Below are 27452 nucleotides of genomic sequence, written 5' to 3' on the forward strand. Positions count from 1 at the left end.
TTAAAAGTAAACCAGGTTTAATTAATTAAATATCCTGCTACATTCTGGCAAAAAAACCGAAACAAATTTTTCGCGGATGTCAGCTAAATTTAATAAAAACTACCTTTCTTTATTTTACAAACAATAACATTTATGATAAACTACATTTTTCCCACATCACAGATACACGGTGCAGAATATTTCAAAGCGTATTCCACGCTATTTTTATCTTGACAGTGAAATCAGTCATGTGAAATTCATTTCGGAACAGAACTAAAATTTCATTACAATTGATTAATGACGAATATAAATTGCCTACAGACCACGTGATGTTATCTTTTTCATACATGTATTTGAGTTATAGACAGATTCGCTGAACGTGTTTTCATTCTTGTTGCCACCTAGATCAGAACACGTGATGATTCACTTGGGAGCTTACAACTGGTCTGTTTGTACGCACCCTCATGCATTCAGTTGCGTGTGACAGATTGCACAATAGTAATATTACCTGATCTGAATAGCGAAGCGCGCGAGTGACGTTATAACTCAGACAAACAAAACGGAATGGTGGAAAATTTGGAGCTTTTTCAAGCGCGTAAGCAAGTGTTCCTAAAACAATTTTTAAAACGAAAATTTGGCGTTAATTTTCCTCCTATTTCTCTCAGAAAACGCTTATGTTGTCTGACTCTCGCGGGGTTCCAATAATATGCATTCTATTTTTAGACTTCACGCGCTTCGTTATTGGGTAGCACCAAGGATGTAAACACATTAGCCGAATCCGTCTATTCAGTTTATTTGATCGACGTTTACCACAAGGGTTTGATACAAAAAACAAACAGCAAACAAAACAATACCAAACCCACTAACATTAGCGGTATTGCAGTCTCTTTCGGTCTAGTAATTCACAATAGCAAATTGCGGTGTAAACCTGTTTTTCTGAATTGTTGGCTTCTGATCACGCTAATGGTCGTGTGTTAAATCCACGCCGCCTGTCTTAATATTAGAGAAAAATCCAGATTTCAAAAACCTCAATGCAGCGTACCAAATTGTGATAAACAAATAATTATTAGGCTCTGTTACACATGACACCAGGTAATTTGTATGGCATGTTTGTTGTGTTGCACAGCAATGCTTGCTGCGACAAAACGTTAGAGACATGACCATTTCAGGGGGGCTTTACCGTGGGCAACGCCTTGTGCAATTTGTGTAGCACCTCAGTAGTGAGACAAGCAAGCGCGAAAATTTGTCTAGTGCAACTGCACCTTTAGGAATTATTCACTACCTTAAACATCTGCACGTGCTAACGTCCACATTTTTGCTCAATTCAGCAATTGCAATTGCAATGTCCTTTCTTTAGTTGTGATCGAGTTTTGTCAATTACTCACGACGTTGTTTGATAACCAATAAACAAGTGGAAGAAAAGACAAAAACAAAACAACAAAATCAGTGTCGTTTTTGGATCCAACAACCACACGATCATGTTCTGTAAAGCTGGAAGCAGATCACGCACACGAGAACACCTCATCATCGTGTCGAATCGCAGCAATCAGTTCATAATTGAAAAAAAAAATACCCTTTCAATGCCTCAGTCTGTTATGATCTGTACAGCTGGATCTGTAACTCATCTAAAGGAGAGTCCCTCAGCACCCTGTCTTTCGCGTCAATTTCAATCATTGCTGGCAAAGCAAAGTTTTTTGAGATCTCACTGTTTCTTCTATCACGCTCTGTGAAGCAGAGTCTGTAACTGGGTCATGAAAATGAGAAGCCCTCGGCACCGTGTCGTATCGCAATCAACAGCTTATCCTTGAGCTGCTTCTCAGAACTGTAGCTGGTTAGTTTTAACATGTTGAAACAAGTGGATGCCATTGGAATCTGTCAAAAGATAAAAAAATAAATAACAATAAAAAACAAAAACAAAAACAAAATTGAAAAAAACAAAAAACAAAACACGAGTCAAATCTCAGTATGTTGATCAAATAATCAAGGTGAGTAGTTCTTACATAATGATCGTTGTTCCGGGGCTTCGCAAATCTGCACTGAGTTTGTGGGAGTGTGTATTTTTGAGAGCTGGATTACAATGTGTTAACCCTGTAGAAGACTTCGTATTCTACTGCTGTACACCCGTTTTTTGGTGAGGGTGTAAATAGACAATCACGTACAAAACTGACTTCAAGTAGGTAAAATTGGGTTGAACTGTGCAAGGGAATATCACATGGAAAGGGAAATTGTAGCTTCCAGTCAGTCAGCCAGCCAGCCGGTTAGTCCGTCACTACATTAAAGTGCACCTAACCCCCAAATTTGTTTTCGCTAAAACAAATCTAGACTTTATTTGAAGCATTTGGGCGAAGAAATTTTTGAATTTGGTTGAATCCTCGATTTTCTATGCCCTTTCAAAGTCGCGATTAAGTGTTTCACGACCGCGTTTTAGGGAGTCTGGGGCGGCGGTACCTGATGACGTCTACCCAGGAACCAAACACAGTAGCGCCGCAGTCAACTCACTGTATTTGCTCGAGAAAATACAATGCAAAATTAATCGTTCCGATGTATTTTGGGACTAAAACGTCCAAGTTTTGTCTCAGAATCATTTCGTTTTCGTCACTGGAGTCAGAGTTTAGTTTCGATTCTGAAGGCTCCGAAATAAACTTCGATCGAGCACGTTCGACAACTGTGAACTCACTGCTTAGAGCTTTGAGAGCAATTTGCAATATTTCAAGCGACGACGGGGGAGACGTCTTTGCGGACGAGCTGCTTGTATATTAGGAATGGAAAGCTAGATACGAAGTGGAGGAGCAGGCAAACGAACAACAGGAAAGAAAACTCAAGGACTGCTTTGGATGGTAATTTCGTCAACTAAACATAAGATTCCCACGCGTGTTTATAGCCCGTTTACATTTGTCCTTACCGAGAATGTATTTTGTCAAGGTTCTGTTAAATCCAGTTTGTGTTTTACTTTCAGTTGAATGCTTCATGTTTATAAGAGCGACGTACGTGTTGCAGTTTTCGAGACTTGATGACCTCCAAAACATTGGCTTCGATCGATTGAAAATCGTATTGTTTGGACCTGTATTTTTGAAGCTGCGGGAAGCAAGGCGGAAGGAAACATTTCATACAATTACCGATTTCACATTGTCACACGTTTTAAGTCGTAACTCCAAATAACCAATGTAAATTGTTCTCAAAGTTTGCAGTGAAATTCGTCGGATAAGCGAAAAGGATGTGTTCCCTAAGCGGTCCGCAGATAATGTTACGCGGTCATATTTTCGACGCTATTGCACAGAATCTTTGTCACACTGCTGATTTCCAAACCTTCGAAAAACTCTGTGAGTCTAACAATTTTGTTATCATGTAATTCTAGAGGATTAATCTTCGACTTTCATCTAAATCGAAAGAGAAATAAGTGTTGGTTAGCGGCGTACAGTTGCGATCTATTTACGTATCAGTATAACGCTTCTTGATCATGACCGGATCACACAACTTTGCCGGTTATGTTATAAATACTGCGGGATTGGAAGATATAGGTTGTCGGTGGTATTTCTACAAATTGCTGGTTAGCTTTAAGCAGAAAATTTATGAAAACAGCGTTCGAAAGTCTGCGGAACAAATTCCAGTGAGAGTTCTTCAATGGTTCTCACAGATTCAGTTCGCTTGTTTCGGTTCGACAAAATCAACCATCGTTTACGTCTTTATTGCACCATTAGCCGATCATCGCCAGTAAATTGTACAGTATATCTTTCTTTAAATCTGGAATATTGCTGCAACAGCCGATAGCACCTCTGGAAGGCGTTTCTGCGCACTTTTCGAATGTGTATTGCACCATCCAGAAGGAGATGAGAGGAAATGAGATATCCAACCTTCCTGGGTAGACGTCACAAGAGCCGCTGGACCCATTCTCCTCAAACTCGGTCGTGAAACAAAATGGCGGTGTTTTGGAACTATTTTCGAGATTTCGTCGTGGCACAGAAAATCGAGGATTTAACGGAATCCAAAAATTTTTTCGCAGAACTATTTCAAATAATAAGTAGATTCGTTCTAGCGGAAAAAATTTTGGGGGTTGGGTGTACTTTAAGGTCGTAAAATACTTACTTTGTTGAGTCCTTCGGTCTTCAGGATGGTGAATTTTGTAGGTCCCGACAAACCCTGACAAACAAAAGAGAACTACATTGATCACTTGAACCAAATGCCTAGCGTGGAAAATCTTTTTCTAGCCTTCACCCCCTGCGGAACTAAAGAAGAGCTTGTGCGGGAGGAGCTTTGGTATATCGGCTTATATCGATGGCGTTGCAGTGATATATACAAATAAAAACTATTCGCATTCATACCGTTAGAGCAGCAAAACCACCAAGAGGAACACACGGTGAGCCAGTGGAAAACTTCATCAGCAAAGCTTTTTCTTCTTCCTTTAACTGCCACACTACATTCCAGAACCACTGAATGACGTCATGTTCCACCGTGCATGCCTTGTACTGCAGAGGAAAAACCATCAAGCAAAATGTTACATGTGGTACTAGGAGGAAAAGGTGCTAGAGATTCTTGCGAGTTGTGTTTCTATTAATGAAAGACCTTGCAAAGCAGTTCGAAATGCGTTTGTAGAAGCAGGGTAGTGTCTAGTAAGTAGTAGGCCCAATTCAGTGTACCAGCTCTCAGTTTGTCTCGTACGAGGCCATGATAAACAGCAACACAACTTACCACAGTGTGTTTCTTCCAGTCTTCCACATCCAGTTTAGTGACTCCATTAATCAAGAGTGAAAATTCATCGGCTGTAAACAGGGACAGGAAATCACGAGGAATAACCTAAATTAAGAGGAAATTGTTCATAAACTGATTTTGATATAAAGTGTATATACAAAATTCCGATAGTTTCAGGGCTACCCCAGCCTTGCCTTGTGTTAAGTCAGCATGTTGTATTGCGGCCGTGGATTTCTACAGATCACTTGTGATTCTTCATGTTACTAAGTTGATATGCTTTGTTTTCTATTGGAAGATTGTTCTGGTTCTCATTTCCCAGTTAATTTGTTGGTTATCCACTATAACTAACCTCATTAAGTCCTCCGGAAAATTCCGCAACTTCATCCTTTATCGATGTCTCCAGCTTAAACTGTGACACAAGTTTGGTGTATTCTTCCTGCAAGAAAGAAATGCGTACTGCTTTTACCAGTACATTGCAAAATAGCTTCTCCATGGGCATTTAATTACTTATTAGGGTAACGCAACTTTCATAATCGGGAGGAGACAGGTAAAACATGACAGTTGATTATTTCATAGCAGTAACAATTTAATTTCTACACTTTTATCCTAAATTTTATTCTGTTCCTGGTTCCGACTTTCAGATTTCAGGGAACGGGCGAGATGTACACGCGAGTTAGAAAGCTTAAAGGGGGAAGGACTAGGGAGAGTAAGAGTGCTCTCCTTAGTCTCCTCTCCGGCCGAGTTTGGTCATGCGTGAGCCTGGAACAGGTTCCATGTATCTGTTATCACGCACCTTGTTATCATCTGTAAGTTTCTTGTCGCTGTCATCAGTAAGATCGATTGTAACAGGTTTGGAATTCCACGGATTCAGTGCATCCACACTAAATGACAAATCAAGGTCATTCACGCTGTTCTCCTGTGCCCAGGTCACTGCATTCTTGTGAAGCTCGTAATCAAAAGAACTCAGGTCATCTGGGTGAGATAATGGGATTCCAAGGATCTGAAATGAGAGATGAAACATCATAACTACATGTAGCCTGCAAATCGAATGAACGCAACAGTAGATGGGAAAATACGAAACAGTAACTAATATCCGTGCCAACATTTAAGTGTGTTTTCAGCCAATACAAGTGTATCTAGACAACAAGTTTTTCACACTTTGGTCTGTAATTCACGGTATTTAATTTTCTTTTGAGGCTGGGTGAGGGAACATGTCATTACGTTTTAGGGTGGGGTGGGGATTTTTACACGTGTGCATGACCTGTAAACAAACAGTTACATCAAACCTGCTTCACAAATGGTTTAGACAGATGGAGATCAAGAAGCAAGTCCTGGCAAATGGCAAATCCTGTCATGCGGCCAATGAAGCGAAGCTGCTTGAGTTTGGAACGCAAGGACAAATTCGTAATGGCCTTGTCTCCACTGCTACGTTCCTGATGAATAAGCCACCACGGCAAAATATATTATTATTAGTTATACCACAAAGTGATACGCATGTTTCAATGTACATGTAATATCCATACGACATTGTTTCAACAGTTAGGAACATTTACATCTATCAGCGTTGAATTGTCACCTTGTGCTGTACTTGCAAATAAGGACAATAGAAAGTGATCGCATCTTGTTGTCCTTGCAACGCATCTTTCCGGCATTTTTCCACACTAAACCTCAAATAACGGCGGCAGCGTGGCCGAGTGGTCAGCGTGTCGAACTCGCAATCCAGTGGTAGTTCCGAGTTCAAATCCTCGGCCACGCTTGTAAAAAGCCAACTGGTTTGCCTTCGGCCAGTTGGGATTCTTAACAATGTTATGTTCAATTTGAATTATTTTTTTCAGTTGATTGCTCGGCCCCACTAGCACTTGTGCTATAAACACTGCCGAGGGTAAATAAAGGTTATGTTTTATTTTTTTAAATAAATTTTCCTCGAACTCAACTTGTTTACTTGCAGTCTGAAGTCACGTGTTCCTTCATCTTTGCTACAGCTTCTTTGTTAGTGAGAAGAACTAAGTGAAAACTAAGACGAATGGTAAGCGAAAATGGCGGCAAATTTGAAAATTTTCGAAAATTATCTTTAAAATCGCCTGTTGTGCTTCAAGTAAGGTAAAGTCTGCATACGAGCCAAGTGGCTCATCAGGCCCGAAATTATTCCGGTTTCTGTAGCATGAAGCGACTCAGTGGCGATCCAGACCTTGAGCTAAGGGGGAGGGGGTGCTGTCTTGTTTTGCTTGCCCTGCCGGCTTTTTTTCCTTCTGTGATTTTTCCTCTCATTTCTACTCCACCCTGGATGGGATGCCAGTCCATCGCAGTTACCCCCAGCATCAAGTGAGAGGGCTAAAAAATACAAGTCCATGCAAGTCAATCATTTTACCCACCATACAAGATATCCACGTTGTATCCCCACGATCAATACTGCTGGCACTAGATGAATCTTGTCCACTGCTGTGAGATGTACCATTGTGTGCTTCATCTGAAGCACTTGTCTCATTGCTTTCTTCCGCTCTCTCACCAGACGCAACTTGACTAGACAATTTTATATTCATCTCCTCATCAACTAACGTTGCGCCTTCTCCTGATACGCTACTGCCTGAATTAGTCTGCTTCTCTCCAGGCGGGCTTACATCATGATTCTCTGTTTCACGGTGTACGTCAGACAACAGATTGCTTGCCTGATGAATTGCCTGACTATGTTCATTGATTCGCTCTGCATCATCATGACTGGTGTTTGCTGTAGTTTCAGCAAGCTCTTCAGCCTGCGACAATGCTGTCATTAATTCTTCATCTGTACACTCGGCTGATGGATGTGCTTCTTTAACTGATGTAACTGGCCGAGTTGTAGTGTTCTGTGAAGAATCCTGCTGTGTTTCTTTGTTGACATATTTAGCAAAGTAAGCATTTGGCAGTGGACTGCACATGTATGGAAAAAAGCAAACAAATCATGAAAGCGCCAAACAGAAGTACATGTATCGCATGGCAAAAATGTAAAATATACAGCTTATTAAACACAAGGGCTGCGGCGGGTCTAAAACACAGGTCACGGGGCATTGTTTTACCAATACTGGAACAACCCTAACCCCTTCCTAATGCTAACCTTAGCCCTAAGTACTACACTAAGACAATGTTTTCGGCCTAACTACTATACTACAGTGCAGCTCAGATATATCCGAACCAAAATATACGCGTAATTCGCGTCAGCCCAATACGCGTATACGCGTATGCCTGATTAGTATGTATGAGCTAACCTATTGTTTTTTCTTTTCTTAACAAGTCATTGTTGTTTTCAATGGCTTGACTGCTTGCCACAGAGCGAGAAAGAGTTTTCTTTATTTTGAATATGCGTATACTGTAAGACAATGGTTAGGCTTAAGGTCAGTATTAGTAACGGTTTAAGGTTGTTCAAGTATTAGTAAAACAATGACCCGTGACTTGTGTTTTAGACCCACCACAAGGCCTGTGCTGTAAAATATTGGCCCTCAAGTGCAGCGAGGTCTGTGCAGAAAGAACAGTACTCTCCCAGTACAGCTCAGTACAGCTCAGTTATTGCAGCGTATATGACTTCATTAGCTTTCGAACAACAGCAACAAAAAATAGACGGAAAAAACGTATCATCTTACCTGTACTGAGTATCATCTGTGACTATAAAGAGGCCACGTTTAGGATCAATAACATCTTTACAGAAGCAAGCAAAGAATTCCCTCTTAGGACCAGTGCATATACCTTTAGGAAATTCAAATGACAAAGCACAAAATTAGACCATTATTATGGGAATGCTACTTGGTTTATACATGCACAGACGTGATAGGACATCAGGTTATGCTATGTTAGTCTTCTACATGTAAACATTTTCAACATACATGTACAGCTGTAAGAATCAGAAATTTCTACTACATGCTCCCACAGTGTATGATGCAATCAGGAAAAAAATTACAACAATATTTAAATATATTTTGACACGTTAATAAAGTTTATGCATGTATGTATAAACCTCACTAAACACAGACTCTTCTACAATCAGTAATTCTGACACTTTGTGATCCTTACAAACTTGTTAATATATCAATGAAGTCTAACATGATGTAACCCACCAGGTTCATTCTTAAAAGTAACGTGCAATGATCTGTTTCGCAGTGCATGTCCAAGTGTTCTGCCCATCTGGTTTATAGCACTGCCTAGCACATTTTCTCTGTCAATGTCCAGGGATATACTTTCAAATGCCCAGCTATATGGGCCACTTCCTCTGAAATGTTTCAGTGAATTCACAAAATGTCAACAGTAAAATCAAACGTGCATGTACCGGTATTATATCATCACAGGATACAATCCCGCAGGCACGGGAGGGAGGGAGGGGTGGGGGGGGGGGTACTCCCTATGATGGCCTATATGGAGAGGCTCTTCCTGAGAGGGGTACCTTTGTCAAGCTTCTGGTATATAAAAAAGGGATTTCACAAGTTGAGGTATATGAAAGAGCAGGGAAATCTGGCATTTAGGTATTTAAAAGGGCCTTTAATGAACATATTTTGCACAGACATACCTTGTGACTGTACCTAGTAATGTTTGATGTTTTCCCCTAATAATTAGTGTTCACTAACTTCATTCCAAGGGTTTAGAAAAGGAAGTGCAGTGTTCTTGAGTAGGTATATGAAAGGGTTACCTTTTCTGTCTAAATAGTATACAAAAGGGTAAGAGGTGAGACCTGTGGGTGGAGCCTTCACAGATAAAACTATAATAAAAAAAAAACTGCTACAAAATCATGTCTAAAGGTACCGATTTGGCTAATTTCTAAATTCTGGTATGTCGTGGTACACTGCAGGGTTGTGACGGAAGATTGTACGTTTGTAAGAAAAATGTCATTACAACCAACAGTGCTGGGTTGTCCTTAAAGCAACCAGTCTTTCAGTTTGGCTTGTTATTAATGTTTGTATGAATACAATGTTAATGTTCCTTAGATAGTGATGAGACCCTATTCACAACAACTTTTTTCACTTCTTTAAACACTTTAAATATAAGAGACAGCCCTGAGTAGGCCATCTTCACTGCAGTGAGATCAACTTTAAGAAGGATCCTAGACAAACCTGATCTGTGACAGCTTCTTGACGAACCACCTTCTCTTATTATCAAAATCCAGGATGGCCCTCCAGATGTGCTGTAGAAGACCATAGTTGTTCTCATCCAGCATTTCAGGATTTTGCCGAATGAAGTCATTGAAGACTGTGTAGTAGGCATCATGGTTTGCCAGAGAAACAAGCACATTCTTGACAACCTTAAGACAACATGATCGAAAAATTAATTATTTACAAGTTTTTTAACCTGACAAGCCTCAATATGGAGACATCGACACATATGATACCACTCAAAAGTAAGCTACACTGGCCTCCCGTCTCATTTCTATCGAGACAAGAATTGTGTCTCTGATTACAGTTCATGATGAGTGCGTGGCATACTGACTACTGCTCACAGTCTGTCAAAGAATTCTCTTTTGTCTTTTTTTCTTTCTTTCTTTTTTTTCTGCCATTGGGCTTTCATGTACGTGATTTGATCACACAAGTTGGTGTGGGAAATTGTTACATGTGAATTTCCCACCAGTTGTTGATGTCATACACACCCTTGCCCCCTCCCATGCATGTATTAATATTGAAATCCTTGCTAGATAAATCAAATGGAACCTACATTTACATGTACATGTACATGTAGTAGAAAGTTGTCAAAATAGTAATAACAAAAACAAAAACGTTTACTCAAAAGTAATGTTAAACATGTTCCTGTTTTATAATTTACTAGTGGAAAAAAGTTCGTTATTGAAAACTACATGTATATTGTCAACAACTGGGCTACAATGTAAGAAAAAACTTAACAGGTTCATTCACGAGCTCAGCCAGCTTTTCTGGCCTGTAATCTTCCAAATTAACTCAAGTCTGTTTTCTTGTGAATTTTTCAGCCCATGATAATGTAAAATCTCTATCAGCTGTTGAAATAAGCTGGTAACCAGTGCTTAACTACACACCCTACAGCAACATACAATATACAGTGTACATGTACCTTGACCGTTCTTTTTTTGTCCAACTCATTCCTTGCTTTTCTTAACAATGTTCCCAACACAAACACCTGCTCTGGTTTGGGCTTCATAAGCGCTAGCACGCAGCTCTCGTGAGCCTTGAAGTTGGCATAGAGTAGTGGTGGCCAACCACATTTGTCAACACAATCAACCTGGTGTCCAAAGTTGAGCAGTAACTGGACACACTCAGTGTCCCCTGACATTGCAGCTAGATGAAGGCTTGAGGTACCATGACTGTCCTAATGGAAAACAAACACAACTATTTGTAGTGGATTGTAGATGATATTGCAATAATAATTATCATCGTAATATCGTCCACGCAATATTGCTATTACAAGAATACACTGACATGTACATGTATCGAACACACAAACAAAGAGATTAATCATTTTGACAATAGGCCATTTTACAATTGTGTGCTTAGTTACCTGGCCTATGAATGCAACCGAGGCTGGAGGTGACCTTGCTTTGATACAGACCTCTCTGCTTTTCTCATGTAAATGCAAACTAGTTAGCACATGAACAACTTGATTTACACAACAAAAACAGTAAGGTCTTTATCAAAACAAGGTCACCTCCAGTCTCGCTGCCATTCAAAGGCCAGGTCACTGAACAGTCTCACAAGTGTAAAATGGTCTATTGGAATAATTGTTTATTTCTTAAAGATATGAAATAAACTAATTTTCTGTATCTCTATCAGGTTATGTACAGCAACACTCATGAACATTGAAAGAACTTAAAAAAGCTGTGAAATACTTGCCACAGCCTGATGTTTTCTGATCATTAATTTTTACATTCTCCCAAACTGTCACTTCTGTTTTTAAATACATATACATGTACATACCGTACATACAGACATACATACAGACACATGCCAAATGTTTCTATTTGTTAAGTGTCAAGTACACATATGTTCCCAGGTACACCGATTGTTGATCACACATGTATCCAATGTTTCATGGGGAAACAGCAATTTTATTTAGTTACATACACATGTGCAGTTATTGACAAAGGGCAAATCAATTAATAATTGATAATTTATTTCTGATCATGGTTTTGAGAATTAAAAAAAAATAATACAAATTACCACTGACCACACATTTGAGTGAAGCACCATTTTCCAGCAACAGCTTGACACTTTTGGCATCCCCACTCTCACAGGCATACATTAGTGGAGTGAAACCTGACAAATAAATCAGACAAAGAAAACTCTAGTGTACATGCTGGGTGTGACCATGCATTCCACTAACCTCCTACTACTTCATTTATGCATATATACATGTACTTGCTGAATATAAGTTGAGCTGTTCATACAAATATGGCTTGTCAATATGTCAATTACCATAATAATGTATCGTTTTTTGTCATCTTATATTTCTTGAGAGGGAACCTAAGTTTACAAGCCCCATGGTTTTTATTAGGTTTCTTTGCCATTTTACTCTAATTTTTGCATGTACTAATAATTGTGACTTCTTTGTATCTTTTTTATGGAATATAAAAACAATGGCTGAGTAAGTGTATGTTGTTTATCATATGGTATAGGCAATTACATTTACATGTAAATTGGGAGTGTCCACACAAAATGCATATAAAAATAACATACATGTCCATGGACATGTATAAGTAATAGTTTTCATAACCATACCATTGTCATCAGGCTGGTCAATCAGAAGTTTTGTTTTCTTTAGAAGTTCTCTCAGGCACTGTGAAGTGTCCTTGGTTGCTGGCCATGTTCCTTTAAAATGAGATGCACATTCTACAGCAAAATGCAGGATATTTCCTCCATCATCTGTCTTACAAGCAGTAGCATCTGCACCCATCCTAAGCAAGACTTGGACACACTGTTGAGGGAAAACAGCTATTCACAAACTACTGCATACAATTCTACATGTAAAGTAACTTCAGAAAACAAAACGGTCAAGTACACGAGTATACTGTATCTACTTCATGTGCTCTAAGCTACAAAGTACTGTATTAACTTAAGTCTTCCACACATCACCTTATTATACGGCCAGCTCCGTGAGCGAGCATGATGAATCAAATCCTGCGCTGTGATTGGCTACCCAAGCGGGCAAGATGGAGTTATCTTGCCTGCTTGGGACTATCCGCCATGTCTCGCAAGAAAGCCATACATGTATAATAAATCCTTTATTAACCAAGCTTGTTCAGTCAAGATGGCTTGATATTGCCCGCGTTCTTTTCTTGCGAGTCTATGGACCTCGACTCCGTCTCGGTCCATAAACATGCAAAAAAAAGAACTTGGCCAATATACAGCCATCTTGACCTCACACTTGGTCAACAACCCATACATTTCACCTAGGGATGGACATTCTTTAAATGAAGCTTTGCCTAGCTATCTCTGAAATGTATGATTGAAATATATGTACATGTAGCAACACAATTGAAAGCTACAAGGCCCAAAATTTAACTAACATGTTTCTGATTTTCATTTCCTAAGTTTCATTTGACATGAATATGCCAAGCTTTACATAACGTTCAGTTGGTATGAATAAGTGCTGAGAGTAACCTGTAAACAGTAATGAACTAGCTTTCCATCTGGGGGAAGGGGGGTTTAGAAAAAAGCCTGCATGTAGTCACGTAATGCTACAGAAACTGGGATGAGCTCTTGTGATATCAGGAGCACTTGGCTTGATGCAGGCTTACATATAATTTTTCCTTCAGATTAAGTTGTATATGTTAATGAATATAATTCAAAAGAGATGACAAATAGGGTTAGCTTGAAAATTATCAAACCACCAACACGTCCTTGGAACAAAAACAAAAGGTCAGTTGCCCACCTCATGTTGTCCGGCAAATACAGCTGCAGCCAAAGGGAAAAATTTCCTAACATCACTTTGTCTTAGAAGCTTTGTAGAGGTCTTCTTGTCTCTACTAAACAGAAGTTCCAGGCATCTTGCTCGGTCATGGCAATTCAAGCCATCTCTTGTTTCCCCAATAGCAAAGTGTAACAAGTTCATTTCTTGCAGATTGTTTGTCATGCTCTTATTAATATTCTTAATGTTTGTGTGATCAAGTAACAGCTGAACACATTCTGGATGTCCATCCAGAGCATAAGCAATGGCTGGAAGATGATAGCAATCCACAGCAGTTCGATCGGCACCATGGTAAAGAAGAAGTTTCACTAGTTCCACTTTGCCTTCTAATGCTGCCAAATGTAAGGCCGTTCTCTTTCTGTACCCAATTTCATAAACGCAATCAGCATCTTTTTTTATCAGCTTACTCACCAAAGGCACATCATTTTCAAGAACAGCAGCATGAAGAGGTGGATATCTATTACACACGTCGCTGACTACTGTATCATTAGCATCAGTATCGTCACTGTCATCCTCCATCTTGATGCGCCTCCATTTTGATGCTTTCCTCTCCTTTTTCCTTTTCCTTCTTTTTCTTCGCCTTCTGAAATGAGTGTCCTCACTGCCATAAGGAACATCTTTCATTTCATTACATGCAACTTCTTCATCCTGTTGCTTGCCTGTAAACATGTCTAGAAGCTTAAGAAACTGTGATGCACCATCAGAATTCATCCCTTCATCAGAAGTCTCTCCATCTTTGACTATGAAGTCTCTATCATCGTCATCTTCCTCAAGTTCACTGCTGTGCATTTCAAAGCATGCATCAGCCTCTTTTAGAGGATCCAGCTCTTCCTCTAACCTAGATGCATCACTGCTTTCAGATTCATCACTATCTCTTGACAATTGTTTCTTTGCATGTCTCTCTTTTGGATCCAGTTTTGCTGTTTGTCTTTTCTTTAATAAAGAGTCAAATGTTTTGCGATGTTTGTCTTCATGTTTCTGTGAAAGGTGTTGCAGACGCCTTGAACGTGGTCTCAAAGAGGCAGATTTAGCTGGAGAATTCTTTGACAGTTCATCATCACTGTCAGAGTTTTTCCTCTCATCATTAACATCTTTCAGTTTCCTTTCCTGTTTTGCAGATTGACTTTCTTCATCTGAGTCACTACACTCAATGATTTTCCTTCTTTTGTTCGCTGTTTTGAGTTTTGGAGTAAACTCCTCCTCTGACTCACTGTAATTTGGATCAGCAGCAGTTGGAGTCACTTTCTTTCTTGCTCTTTTTTCATCCACCAGTTCTGACAAAAGCACATTATCATTGTCACTTCCACGAGATTTTTGATTTTCTTCTTCTGAGCTAAGCACCGCTCTTTCCTTGTGTCTCTTTTTATTGACTTCTACACTGCATACTCCCGAGTCTTTCTTGTTGCTGTCACAACTCTGGTTAATCTCGGCACTGGAGTCTGTATCATCTTCTTCATCCTCCTCTGAATCATCGTTTATGAAATCAGACATTCCACTATCATCTGAGTCATAACGACCCTCTCCACGGCTGACATATGAAGAACGCCTGTATGTAAAAACAGAACACACCTTCTTTTAACTGCTGTTGTTCTAAAGAATATCCATAACCCCTTCAAAGAAGAATTTTTGGTTTCAGTTCCACAGCCCTATGGAAACTCCAGTTTAAATTCATACAACTGAACATGTACTTTCTTTCAAAAACCCTTCAACACTTCTGAAATTCCAATGACCTCCTAGTGGTGGGGAGAGGAGGGGAAGAGGGTTTAAAGGAGGTACATGTACATTACAGCTGTATTGGATATATGTAATATACATACTGCCATAGTGATCTACATGTACCCAGAAGGGTAAGGGTTGTGTAAATAAGAGTATACTAAAAGTCAAGAAACTTTATCGCTGTGGAAGGCATGGTTGCCCAACAGTTAATGTGTTGCTCTATAATGAACAGCAGGTAGAAAATACTCTGGCCATTGAATGGAGATATTATATTCTGCTACACAAATTACCATTGTAAAAATTAATTGCAACACATACAAACTTCCCAAAATCTTAAATTGCTGCACCAAGGGAGACCATGTACACTGTACCTACACATATAATACTTAGCTATTTACCACCTTGAAGATGATAACGGTAAATTAAGCACCAAAGTAGATATTTTTAGCATTAACCCTTTGTCAGGGTAAAGTGCCCAAAGTGCTCATGGCCCTCCTGTGATGAAGGGCTACATGTACATGTAATACTCAAAACATCAGCTTCACTAACTCACTACAGTGGTAAGGTTGCCGGGTACATGTACCTTCAGGGGTGTCTTTGGTCAAATGGATGTAGGGACATCATACATACCCTAACCCTTCGATCAGAGTAAAGCTTATAGATCTTGCTTTTCAAATATTTTATTAGCTTTTCCAGATAATGATTCACCAAATTTTCCACCAATTCTAAACTGGACGGTATAAATCTTTTTTTTTTTTTTTGTAAGTTTCAGCTCAACACCTTTTTTACATTTTTTGCATTTTTTGGAATTTTGTTTTCTTCTCGAGGTCAGCAACCCAAATGCTTGTAACACACATGAAGGGTTTCCTTTGTTTCCAATTGCATTCAAAAGTTACCAATAAAACACTTTCAAAATTGCGGTAAACAGAGGCTGATCCAGGAATTCCTGAAAAGGAGAGGGCGGGGGGGGGGGGGGGGGTGTACACTTTAATATCACGAGATTATACCAGGGTCTAGGGCCATGCCTTCTGCGAAAATTTTTCAGATTACACCTTCTAAAACGCCATTTCCAGCATTCCAGACACTTGAAAAGCATTTGTAAAGGCATGATATAAAATTTGGGGTTTAATTTATTTTTCAACCAGGAAACCAAACATAATAACACAGTTGTGAAATGTACATTATCTTTTCCTAACTTGAAGTGAAATGACTATGTACAACACAATTTTATTCTACTCATTTTATGAAAAGTCAAAGAAATAACAAAATACACTGTATGCTGCTCAAGGGGGAAGGGGAGGTGCAACCCCTCAACCCCTCCCCTGGATCCGTCTCTGCTACATCATGGAGTGACCACACAGATACGACTGTCAGTGAAATAATTTTTAGAATTGTCAAATTCACATTTTTGTTGGGTGAATCTTTCACCTGACTAAATTTCCCTGAAATCAGATCAATCAGGCTGACCTGTTAGCACAAAATACCCAACCCTTAGGAAGGGGGTGGGGCAGGCCTGGTATTCACAGATTACCTTCAACAACTTCAAGTTGATAAATAGCTAACTGTTTCACACTTCCCTACCAATGCAGCCCAACAGTTTCTTTAGAAACCAACACTTCTGCTTGTTTATGCTTATATTCAATCACAAGCCACATTATGTACCATTTTTAACACGTAGACTGTACTCACTCTCTCAGAAAGTTGTTGACCAGTTTTCTTTTTAACGTCTTTACTTTCTGCTGACTACAAAGGCTTTTGCCTTTGGGTGTTATGGCGTCTAGTACTTTTTCCCTGCTTGGCAAAGAGAATGATTGCGAAGATTTCCTTCGCAACCGTTCTGAGCTGCGAGGGGTCTGTGAGGGCGTTGGGTTCAACTGTTCACTTCCACAGCCTTCATTGTCATCACTTTCCTTGCTTGAGTTGTTCACTTGTTTCCTCGATGATCTGGTCTTTCTTTTATCATCATCAGAGTCGGAAGATAAGCGTGATCTTTTCAGGCAGCGACGTTTTTTCGTTGACAAACTCAGCGGCAGTTCATCTTGGTCATCGCTCGATGCTCCCATCTTCAGCTGGTGTAAAAACTGTTATCCTAAGCACAGAATCAATATAGCAGGAAGCAGCAGTTTAATGTATCTACGCTGCGTGTAAGCAAACATATACTGGCTAGTAAATTTGACAAAACAACGCATTTCTCACCTTGAAAATGTCACAAATGTCACATGGTTCAACATGACAACATGGCCGAGAATGAGAAGGACCACATTGTCGACCGCGTTTTCTCCAAGTGAAAGTAACTGACAATTCTGTCGAAAAATACGTTCTTTATACTACGTTTGAGTCACTCAAAAGAACTGTGACATTCTCCAACGAAAACAAAACAATATTGAGGGAAAAGAACCCGCGCTTTTTTTCCTTGGTAAACTTGCTCGTGCCCAGTAGCAAACGGTTCCACAGCTGCGAAACTGTACGTCGTTTAGGAATACACGATCTGTCCACGGGTATTTTCCAAAGCGCAGGCAACGCTACCGTCGCAAAATGAATCAAATTTATCAAAATGGCCTTTTCACGATGTATATGGCTGTTTCTGCCTCTTTTCTTCTCTAGGAAATGCCATTAAAACTAACATTTCCTTTCTCTCTCAGTGAGAGCAATAGGTTCAGTGGTCTGGGCGTAATTCACGCATCTTTTAGTGTGCGCTTCACTTCATTCGGGGTGGTTTTTAATGATTCTTTAAAAAGGGATATGGGTTGTTGACCAACTGCAAGCACAATATGAGCATAAACATGGCTAGTTTTGTTTATTGAAAAACAAAAATCCATTAGTACTGCAGGCCTTTTTCCGCAAACGGGATGAGAGTTATCACAGCAGAATATGAGACGTATGTCGTTTGTATCTGTCATCACTTTCCCCGCCAGGCCACCATACTGCTACGTCAGGGGACTTGATATAAAGTGGCATAGATACCGTAGCACCGATCGAAGACCACGGAGACCTCATCAGGGGACTTTTTGGATATACTTAGGCTATTCATTTTCACCTTTGTGTCTTTGGAAAAAAGTTACATTGCGACACTGAACAAGCAATCTTTTCTGCTCCGCTCCGCTCTACCTTCTTTACTCTACTCTACTCTACTCTACCCTACCCAAACCTAGTCTACCCTACCCTACCCTCCTGCTCCCTCCTCTGCTCTGCTCTACTCTACTTGAGCCTACTCTGGGTTAAACGATTTTAATACCAGACCCTAGAAGTCTAGATACTGTGACTCCAATACTCCTAGGCCTCTTTGTTTAGCCCTCGTCTCTGTTACGCGAAAGTAAAATATTCATCAAATTGTGTGTTCTTTACAAGGATCATTTTTTTTGCCTCAATTGAATTTCCTTTTTGTTTATAAAGCCACAAGAAAGAATAAAAAAAAGATCAACCTCGTGCTGTTTGTCTACGAGGGATCAATATTAATCCTCTTAACTGTGTATGCTCTTTGAGGTTATATTGGACTGTCCATAAAAATTTCTTTTATTATGGACACATAGCTGAGCAATAGTCATGCAACGAGTTAAGCTCTTTGTATACATTCAAATCTTTGGTTTGTTATAGCACCAAACACAACAAAATTGGTATTAATGCGAGATTTAATTAGCTCTCATTTGAATTCCATGGTTACGTGTCATGATGACGTTTAGGGGATTATAAGTGGTGGCTTAGTTAAAACTGAAGAGAGTTGCTTAAGGACTTAGAGATTATTAAAATAACCGAAACAAAACTTCTTTGATTGTGCATTGCTGTATTGCTTCTGTAAAGATTGCAAATGATAATTAGTACCTTTATAAAGGAATGTAACATAGGAACAGCGAGAAACAAGAATGCAGGGCAACAGGAAGTTGTGAAGTGGCATGTCTGTGTCAGGGAATTCATCGAATTCTCATTACAATGCCAAATGTAACAAATGAAGTCGGAAAGCTGGCGAACAAGATTAACAGAAGCTGAATCTATTCTAGAAAAGTCACTCTCTGGACTGTAAACGTTTGTCTTCAAGTAAACGCGAAGAATTAGAAGGAAGCGTTCTGTCTACGATGTCCAGTTAGAGAACGCTGTGAAGCCATTCCTTGCAGAGTTAAACAAAATTCCTACGCTTTAATTATTTACTTTCAAAGAACTCTTGTATATGCGTAACTGTAAGTCGACCAGAGTCTTGAAGCTCTGCCCGTTATCTCAAATATTAATGTGCATCGATATTGTATCTCATGGATTGGTGTGGCATGTAACATTTTTCTGCAAAGTTTGGCTCGCTCAAAGCTGACGTGCGACACTTGGATCAATTGAAGAGAATTTAATTAACTTCCACGCACCAGTAATACTCTGGACGTGCCGATGTTTTCTCAAGTTATATTTACTTTTCAGAAGTGCTGACATCAAAAACAGAAGTGGCAAAGATCACGCCTCCAGGGCCAAAAATAGTCTTTTCACGGAATGGAAATAATCCCATCGCAGTAAAAGGAAGCACAACATCAACCGGAAAACTGATTTGCCAGAATCGTCATAAACCACGAAAGGCAGTTTGTACGTGAAGATTCTTGTATTCCGGGATTTCTGGACCTTAAGTTGGAATGTAATGACAGGTAAGTAATGCAAGTTTCAAAGGTGTCTCGAATTCAATTACTTTAAGCTTCTAAAGTTAACGTAAAGCATAATTGATTACTGGCGAAGTAATCAGCGACGTCACGCTAAAATTTTTCTTAGAAGTTGTGGCTTGGTGCATTAGCGGCGGCTTCTGTGTTTTATATCTGGAGCCAAGGAATTACACTGGATAAAACGCGTGTTGACCATGATGTACAACTCGCATGCGTCTTCTTTTTACTGAAGTTATCGTACATTCACTGAGTTAGCAAAACTTAGTGAGCCATAGTGATATCTTATATTAAAAGCAAATGTACGTCGCTTAGAAGTGCGGTTGAGAAGAAGATGACTGACAAAACATGGCTTCAGGGACATGAATTATCGTCGAATCACAGCGACTGAATAATCCCTGTGATTACTGCAATAATATTTTTGGCGTGGATCTAGTCAAGTACAGAACTTGTCCAATATTTCTCGCTAAAAATTGATATTTCGTGACAATCTCGACGCAAGATAAAAAACACAACGCATGTTTTGGCCCCCCACTTCCAGTGAGACGTTTCCATCAGCACAACAGTTTCAACTTTACAGTTAATTTAAGATCATCAAGTAGACCGCCGAAAAATTGTCGATTTGAATGTAATTCAGTATCTTTCTTACTGTTAGACACTATGTGTTGGCAACACTTGACTAATTTAACAACCACGTCGCATTTCGTGAATAATGATTATTTAAAGGGGTTACGTCACGGTTTGCCCATCTTGAAAAGTTTAGACTGAATTTTTCAAGTTCGTCGTTCGTAATCCGAGTCAATCTTCTCCATCCTCGTTTCTTTATGGTTTATTATTATCTCTTTAGTGTTTTTCTATCTTAGTGAATGATTTTTTTTCAGGTTTGCTTAAATCTAAAGGTAATTTTGCATGTGGCCAAAATATCTCAAAATACCATGAATGCCAGTACGCATTGAGCATGGAAAAATTATTGAGGGCTATTTTTTGATGCACCCGAAAATCACTTCGGAGGTCTTCTCGGAAGTTTTCACCGGAAACCAGTTGGCTCACGGTCTCGATAAATAGAACGCAAGAAAGGCCGAACGGAAATTCGTTAAGAGATTTGGCGGGTTCCATTCACCACAATTTTCTCGGAGTGCCTGGAGTGAACTCAGTAGTCGCATTATGGGTTGTAACCAGCGTTAGGCCTGGAACTAGTTGCCAAAATCATGAGTGAAAGCTGGGAGACAAAATTGAAAATGCGCTTTAAAAGGCAATTCGATTCGATGATTAAAATACAACACCGCACATTTTTCACAACTGTGAATCTGATTAGGATAATTTGCAACATTCCAGCGCACGGACCGCAAAACTGAGAATAATTAATTTAATGTGGCAGAATTATTAAGGAAACCAGACATAACAAGAGGACCGACGTTTCGGTATCGTCTTGGCACCGTTTCCCTGTTAATTAATTGCGGTCACATCATGCGCTATTAGCTGAAATGAGGATTGCTAGCTATTTGAGTAGTGGAACCTCCACTCTTCATTCTGATCGTAGCCGTCGACGACATAAAACTGGAACTGATTCACGGGGGAGGTAAAGTAAACTTGGTGTACATATTGTGTCATGACACAAGCCATGACAGAAGATTGGACGTTCCTGCAAAATGGGCTTACGTCATGTCACGAAAGAGGTTACTTTGATTTATCTGTGTTTCAGATCTATTTGTTAGTCAATTTGCTGGGCAAAAACTAAGACTGTCCGAAGTTTTAACCTTAGTAACTTGAAATGCCACTGAAAGTCGGGGAGGGGAGGGGGTGGGTGGGTAGGGGAGAGCTGGAAGCATATCCCACAGTGCAATGCGATTAAGTATATTTACAACATATTCCTGTCCCATCTTTTGGTGGCTGTGAACGAAATAGCTTTTCAGTGTACTGCGGGAAAGAAAACGAATTTCTGAATCAAACTATTGAGCAAAAATCTTCTATTTGCGTTAAATTAAATACATGAAGCAGCCAACAGCACTTGAACGCGCTGAGAGAAATGTCGTGTTTCACCGATGCAACAAGCAGTACAATTTGAACAGGACAATTTTTACACAAGTTGCTTACGGAGTCTATCAGGAAGAGATTTTTTTCACGTTAAACAAGTTCTTAATCTTTAAGATAGAAAAAAACAAGTTTGCAAAATCGATTGACAAGTTTGCGCACCCTCTGCTGTGCTATACCTGAGAACCGGCCAAATGTAAAGGATCTCAAAATAAAATTGCGGTAATTCTTATGGCTGGACACCTGCTGCGGGCTGCGCGCCACGTTTTCTTCTACCGCCTTGGAAATGGCCTGAGAGCAGCTAGGCTATAATACGCTGCGGTGCAAGCAAACGCGAAGCCGCGACTATAGCGTTTTTTTAAGCTTTTCAAGACATACTCGGGACAGAGACGCTTGCGCAGAATTACAACATTTTTCTGACAATGGTTAAAATGGTTTAAGGAATTTTTAAAAACGTCGTTTTAGCTTTAAAATTATAGTACCATCCGACAACATCCTGAATTCTTTTTACGGCCTTGCTGTCCTTTGCGCAACTACTACTGTACGGAGAATAAAACTGCAATATACTTACAGCAATTCATTGCAAACATCAAAATCCAGAGGCTTTTTAAGCCAACTGGTGATACTTGAAACGGGCATGTTTCATGTAGTACATACGACAGGAATGATTTTGATGAGTTTGTATGCTGCGTGACACAACTCATAAATTGCTGTAATGTACAAATAACCATTTAGCTTATTTAGGTGGAACAATTGAGCTGTTTTGATTGTTACTGCAATGAGTTCTAACAAAAGGAACTGAAGATGTTATGTCCACAGTACTTAATAGGTAAATAACTACAATCAGCTTAATTTCTATCAAATGAGGCAAAATCCAGGCACATTTTGTTTTACGTTCTCTAGCCTTTTTTTCCTTTTTTACGTCTCCTCGCCATATTTCAGTCAGCCTAATGTAGACATGGTTTGCGACAGAGATGTACACGTAGAATGCCAATACTGCTTCACAAGGTCCGTTTATACTGGAATTAAATAAAGTCAGCGAAAAATAGGTGAATAATATCAAGGCTCTGTAGTGGCAAGCACGGAAGAGTGGGAGATTTTACGGTTGTGAAAACGGCTTGCTTTGGAAGGGAAGCAGGAGCCATAATCGGGGACGGACGTCCCCGATTATGGCTCCTGAAAGGAAGCTAAAAGAATAACTTTCAGCACTTCTATTTACTTGCTAGGGTGTGAAGTTAATTTGCGTTAATAAGTACTTTAAAGCCATTTTATGTCTAAAACTTTCTTTTCGCGATTTATCATATCAGTGACTTACACTATTGTATCTCTTAGTTACTACGCGCGCTGGGATTGGTCAATTTAGCGGGCCGCTTTCTACTGTACGGCCCGCTAAAACTTAAAGCTGTTTTCGTTGCCAAAATGTTTCGTGATTAATCGCCAAGTGTTCTTAACTTTTAAAACAAGTTAAAGTTTAAATTTTTTTTTTTACTTTTAATTGTGCCCATATAAAAGTGATAACGACTTAACAACGATTTCAAATTGCCTCGTTTTGCTTTCGACGTGCGTCAGAAATTTACTGTTCCGCGTGAATAGAAATCGTTCCCGAACCCAACAGACACACAGTAAGTTACGGATCCTTGTTTTTCCCCGTTAGATTTATGGTCCAAGCGCAAAGCTCAGTCGGTAACTTACAGTACAGACCGAGAGCTCGGTTATTAAGAGGTATTGACGTTACCCACACGGAACTCTGCAATTACTGTCGCCATCATCAGTGAGCCAAAGGTCAGCATTGTTTGCGGCGCATTTCGTACCGGCCCACGGAAACTTGGTGGTGTTTGTCGTTCGGTAGCACATTCAAAACTGAATTTAGTAAGTTGCTGCAAGTAATAAATACATGCTATCTGGATACGCGCGTGACAATGTTGTATAGTGCAATTAAGGTGCAAGTGCATATGATTAAAACATACAAAGGTGCAAGCGAATGTGCATAGTGTAACACCTTTCCCCTTTTGGAAGATAAAATCAATAATAGAATGTCCATTATATAGTGGACCTAAACATAATTTCTCTGAACTGTTCATGAGTAAACAAAGTCCTTACATCTCCGCAAGAAAGTCATTAAACTAAAGTGTTCATGTAAACAAAGTCTTTACATCTCCGCAAGAAAGTCATTAAAGTGTTCATTCCATAAGGAAGTCGTTGAATCGTGAGGGAAGTCTACGTTCTCTTGTTGAACGGCGAGGTGGCGGTGTAGGCTCTTGGTCCAACGGCTGATCCGTTTCCTGTGTTTGTCCACTTTCAGATGGTAGGGATGCAGTTTCCAATCGGTCCAATTTTTCATCATAGTTGCCCACTGCAGGTTCTGCCTTTGCCTCCCTGATTTGCGCGTGGTTTCGCCGGACTGGTCCCATTGCTGTGCTCACGAGGCAGGACCTTGGTGCGGGTCTTCCAATTACCTCCCCATAGATCCAGGGTTGGTGTTTGTTCGTAGGCCTAGGTTTCACATACGCCTTTGTCGGTAAGCTTGTGCCCCATAAAGGTGACAGAGGGAGATTTAAACTGTAATTTCTTCACCGAAAGTCGCAGGTCATGGTTGCTGCACTTCTCTAACAGGCTTGTAAGATTTTTATCGTGATCGATGTCAGCTTCCTCTTTTGAATCTCCGCATCCAAAAACACAGATGTCGTCGGCAATGTTTATTACCCCGTGTAAGCCGTCTAAGAATTTATGTTGGCGCCGTTGATACTCCTCCGGTCCCGAGGCGATCCCAAATGGTATGCGAGTGTAGCAGTAGCGACCATTTGGTCCCTGGAACGTTGTTAGTAAAGAAGACTCTTCATCCATCACGATGGTGTGAAAAGCTTCAGATACATCAACAATTGTGAACACTTTGGCCTTAGTCAGTTGTGGAAGCTTCTCTTCAATCGTCGGTATTGTGTACTTGGGTCTTCTGATGGCCTTGTTAATGGTTTGACTTGGATCAATGCATATTCGAAGTTTGCCGTTCGGTTTCTCTTTTACCAGGATGTTTGAGAGCCAGTCTGTAGGCTGTGTGACCGGCCTTATGATGCCTTCATCGCATAGTCTCTTTAACTCGTCATTTACTCTGTCCAACTTTGCCACGGGAACTCGACGCGTTGAGGCGTGTACTGGAGTAACATTAGGATCAAGTTCGATGTGCAAGGGGGTTCCAAGAGGATTTCCGCGGCCTGGCTTAAATACGTTTGAGTAGTGGTGAAGCACGTCTTCCTTTGTCAGTTTTCCTAGTGGTGGAGGTGACTGCATATTGCGCGGAATTTCTTCTTCAACTGCGTTTGCTTCATCAGCATACATCTTCAAATAACCCAGGGCTTGTGCATCTCTTCCGCTGAGAAGTGGTGGTTTCTCATTAGGCACGTTGACCACAAGAAAATCTATGATGTGAATCTTGCCCCTTCTGTCACAACACAAAGTTACTTGGCCTTCAGGGCGCATAGTTTCGCTTCCATACGTGTTAATCCTGCTTCTGGTCCGCGAAATCTTTACGTGAGGAAACACCTCGCTTAGTAGACTGATGGGTATGGTGTTACACGTGGATGCCGAGTCGATTTGTGCTTTCACTACTTTTGTTTTTTCTCCATGTATGAGATGTAAATGGGCAAAGAATTTCCTTGCAGGTTGTGAGGGTGTCTCGCAATCCACCACAAATGCTTCTTCACCGTTGTCTTCATCGACAAAATTTGATTGCTGCTGTCGTCCTTGTCGCCTTGCTCCACCTCTACAGACGCGCGCGAAATGACCAGAGATCCCACACTTTCCACATCTTTTACCAAATGCTGGACAGTGCTGTTGACGGGGCTGTTGATGGTTGCCGCCACACCAGAAACACTGTGACAATTGCTGTACCGGCTTCAGATTTTGCCGCGGATTTGCAAATGCTGATTTGCTCGTAAAATTCACTTGTTCCTGTTGTGTGTTCCTGGCAGTTTTCATGTGCTGATTAGCGAACACAGTCGCTTCGAACGTTTTGGCAACTTCGACAACTTCTCGTAGCGTAACCTTTGTTTGGGCGGTGTTTTTATGTTTATGCCCTTTCCCGATAAGTTTCACTCGAAGAGTATCAGACGTTAAACCGGCGATAAATTGGTCCCTCATAAGCTCGTCAGCGAAGTCTTCATATTCACACTGTGCTGCTTGATTACGCACTCGCGTCTCCCAGGAAGCAATCGAATCGTTTTCGTTTTGCAGCAAACGAAGAAACTTTTGCCGTTCCCCTGACACTCCAACGCTAGCGCCATAATACTCTCTCAATGCGGCGACAACACAATGAGGCTTCTTTTGGTCGGCTTCATCCAAACCCAAGCTGTATTTATAAACCGTTCTCGCTGCCGGAGATAGAGATGCCCGGAGACATGCCATGGCTTTATCAGGCTTGGTCCATTTCAGTGCGTCAGTTTCTTTCGATGGATCGAACCAATTTTGCATGACGCAGTAATCTGTCAAATCTTCTATGTATGTTTCCAGGTCGTGCTTGTCATCTCCTGTTGTCTTAAACTCGGGAAACGGGGTGTTCGAAGCCATATCGCTGTAGACTGAAGAATAGTTGAGTCGGTAAAGCGCTAGATCCGTTAGATTACTAAAAAAATCCCACCGCTGCCACCATGTTTGTCGTTCGGTAACACATTCAAAACTGAATTTATTAAGTTGCTGCAAGTAATAAATACATGCTATCTGGATACGTGCGTGACAATGTTGTATAGTGCAATTAAGGTGCAAGTGCATATGATTAAAACATACAAAGGTGCAAGCGAATGTGCATAGTGTAACAGTGGTTTTTACCTGTTACCGGAAGACAAGACAGGATAAAACCAAAAATCTACAATTATAACTTTCAGACAAAACGCATGAGGTTTAGCCCGCATAATATACATGCAAAAGGCGCAGACGCTCGCCAAGTTTTAAAGTTAGTTAGTGATTCTACAAAAAAACAACTACATTATTCATTTTCTACGACGATTTCGTTGGCGTCAACAAATTTCATATCATGAGGTCATTGACAGTGACTTCCTCTCTAAACTTAAATTGTTGGTTGTCACACGTCAAGATTTTACCACCAGTGATATTTAAATTCCTGTTTACTCAGATTAAAAACTAAGTTCCTTTTAATATAACTTCCTTGAGACACGTTGACGAAGATCTGAGGTTTAAGTTCTGATTAACTGCCGGCCAGGGCCACAATCCCTGTATCTGACTTGCGGGATTGAAGTATATTTTTTATTTCTTCGGAAAAAAGTAACTCGTTAATCTGTATTCATTTCATCGGGATCAGTTATATTTACATTTCTTTTGCATTTTAATGATTTCAGCTTAGCCAAGAGGAATCTGAACTCCAGGCTGAGTAAGAGCAGTTAACACAACAAAGGTGAGAAACACCTTTCATATAACTGGAGCAGGTTTGTCTTCATATTAATTAGAAAAACCTAAGCTTTTGTGCGTTTTTGCTTATCTTCCACACTAATCTAAAGAAAGGCATGCGAAAAAACGAAGCCTCCA

General features: G+C 40.2%; 3 protein-coding genes across 7 annotated transcripts in view; 1 reads left to right on the forward strand and 2 right to left on the reverse strand.

Moving 5' to 3' along the window:
* Positions 1–77: 77 nt before the first annotated feature.
* On the reverse strand, positions 78–17710 carry LOC145484945 (uncharacterized). 2 transcript variants are annotated; one of them, XM_081463564.1, is made up of 17 exons: positions 17461–17710; positions 16954–17353; positions 13513–15094; positions 12360–12555; positions 11809–11897; positions 10699–10953; positions 9735–9922; positions 8748–8899; positions 8277–8379; positions 7038–7569; positions 5952–6098; positions 5459–5665; positions 5015–5101; positions 4666–4770; positions 4299–4442; positions 4063–4116; positions 78–1851 (listed from the first exon to the last, which is right to left on the reverse strand). In XM_081463564.1, exons 2-17 carry the CDS (start codon positions 17325–17327, stop codon positions 1729–1731), a joined length of 4338 nt encoding a protein of 1445 aa, XP_081319690.1. In that variant the 5' UTR covers positions 17328–17353; positions 17461–17710; the 3' UTR covers positions 78–1728. The 2 variants fall into 2 exon arrangements, 1 of the variants encoding a protein (XP_081319690.1); XR_014049112.1 differs by lacking the exons at positions 78–1851; positions 4063–4116 and having other exon boundaries at positions 4328–4442; positions 4666–4736; positions 17461–17709.
* A 1417-nt stretch (positions 17711–19127) lies between these two features.
* The window catches only part of LOC145483777 (uncharacterized), an 81408-nt gene continuing 73083 nt past the window's right edge, over positions 19128–27452 (forward strand). For 2 of the 4 annotated variants that reach the window (XM_081462318.1, XM_081462322.1), the window contains exons 1-2: positions 19128–19880; positions 27266–27321. The gene's annotated coding sequence lies outside the window, so the exon portion shown is untranslated. Of the gene's footprint in view, positions 19881–27124; positions 27165–27265; positions 27353–27452 lie in introns of those variants that run through there. The other 2 variants (XM_081462320.1, XM_081462319.1) reach the window with 2 other exon arrangements.
* LOC145485649 (uncharacterized) lies at positions 24414–26882 on the reverse strand. Its single transcript, XM_081464287.1, has one exon. It carries the CDS (start codon positions 26679–26681, stop codon positions 24414–24416), a length of 2268 nt encoding a protein of 755 aa, XP_081320413.1. The 5' UTR covers positions 26682–26882.

The sequence above is a fragment of the Orbicella franksi genome, chromosome 4 (genome assembly GCF_964199315.1).
Source record: "Orbicella franksi chromosome 4, jaOrbFran1.1, whole genome shotgun sequence".
Taxonomy (NCBI): domain Eukaryota; kingdom Metazoa; phylum Cnidaria; class Anthozoa; order Scleractinia; family Merulinidae; genus Orbicella; species Orbicella franksi.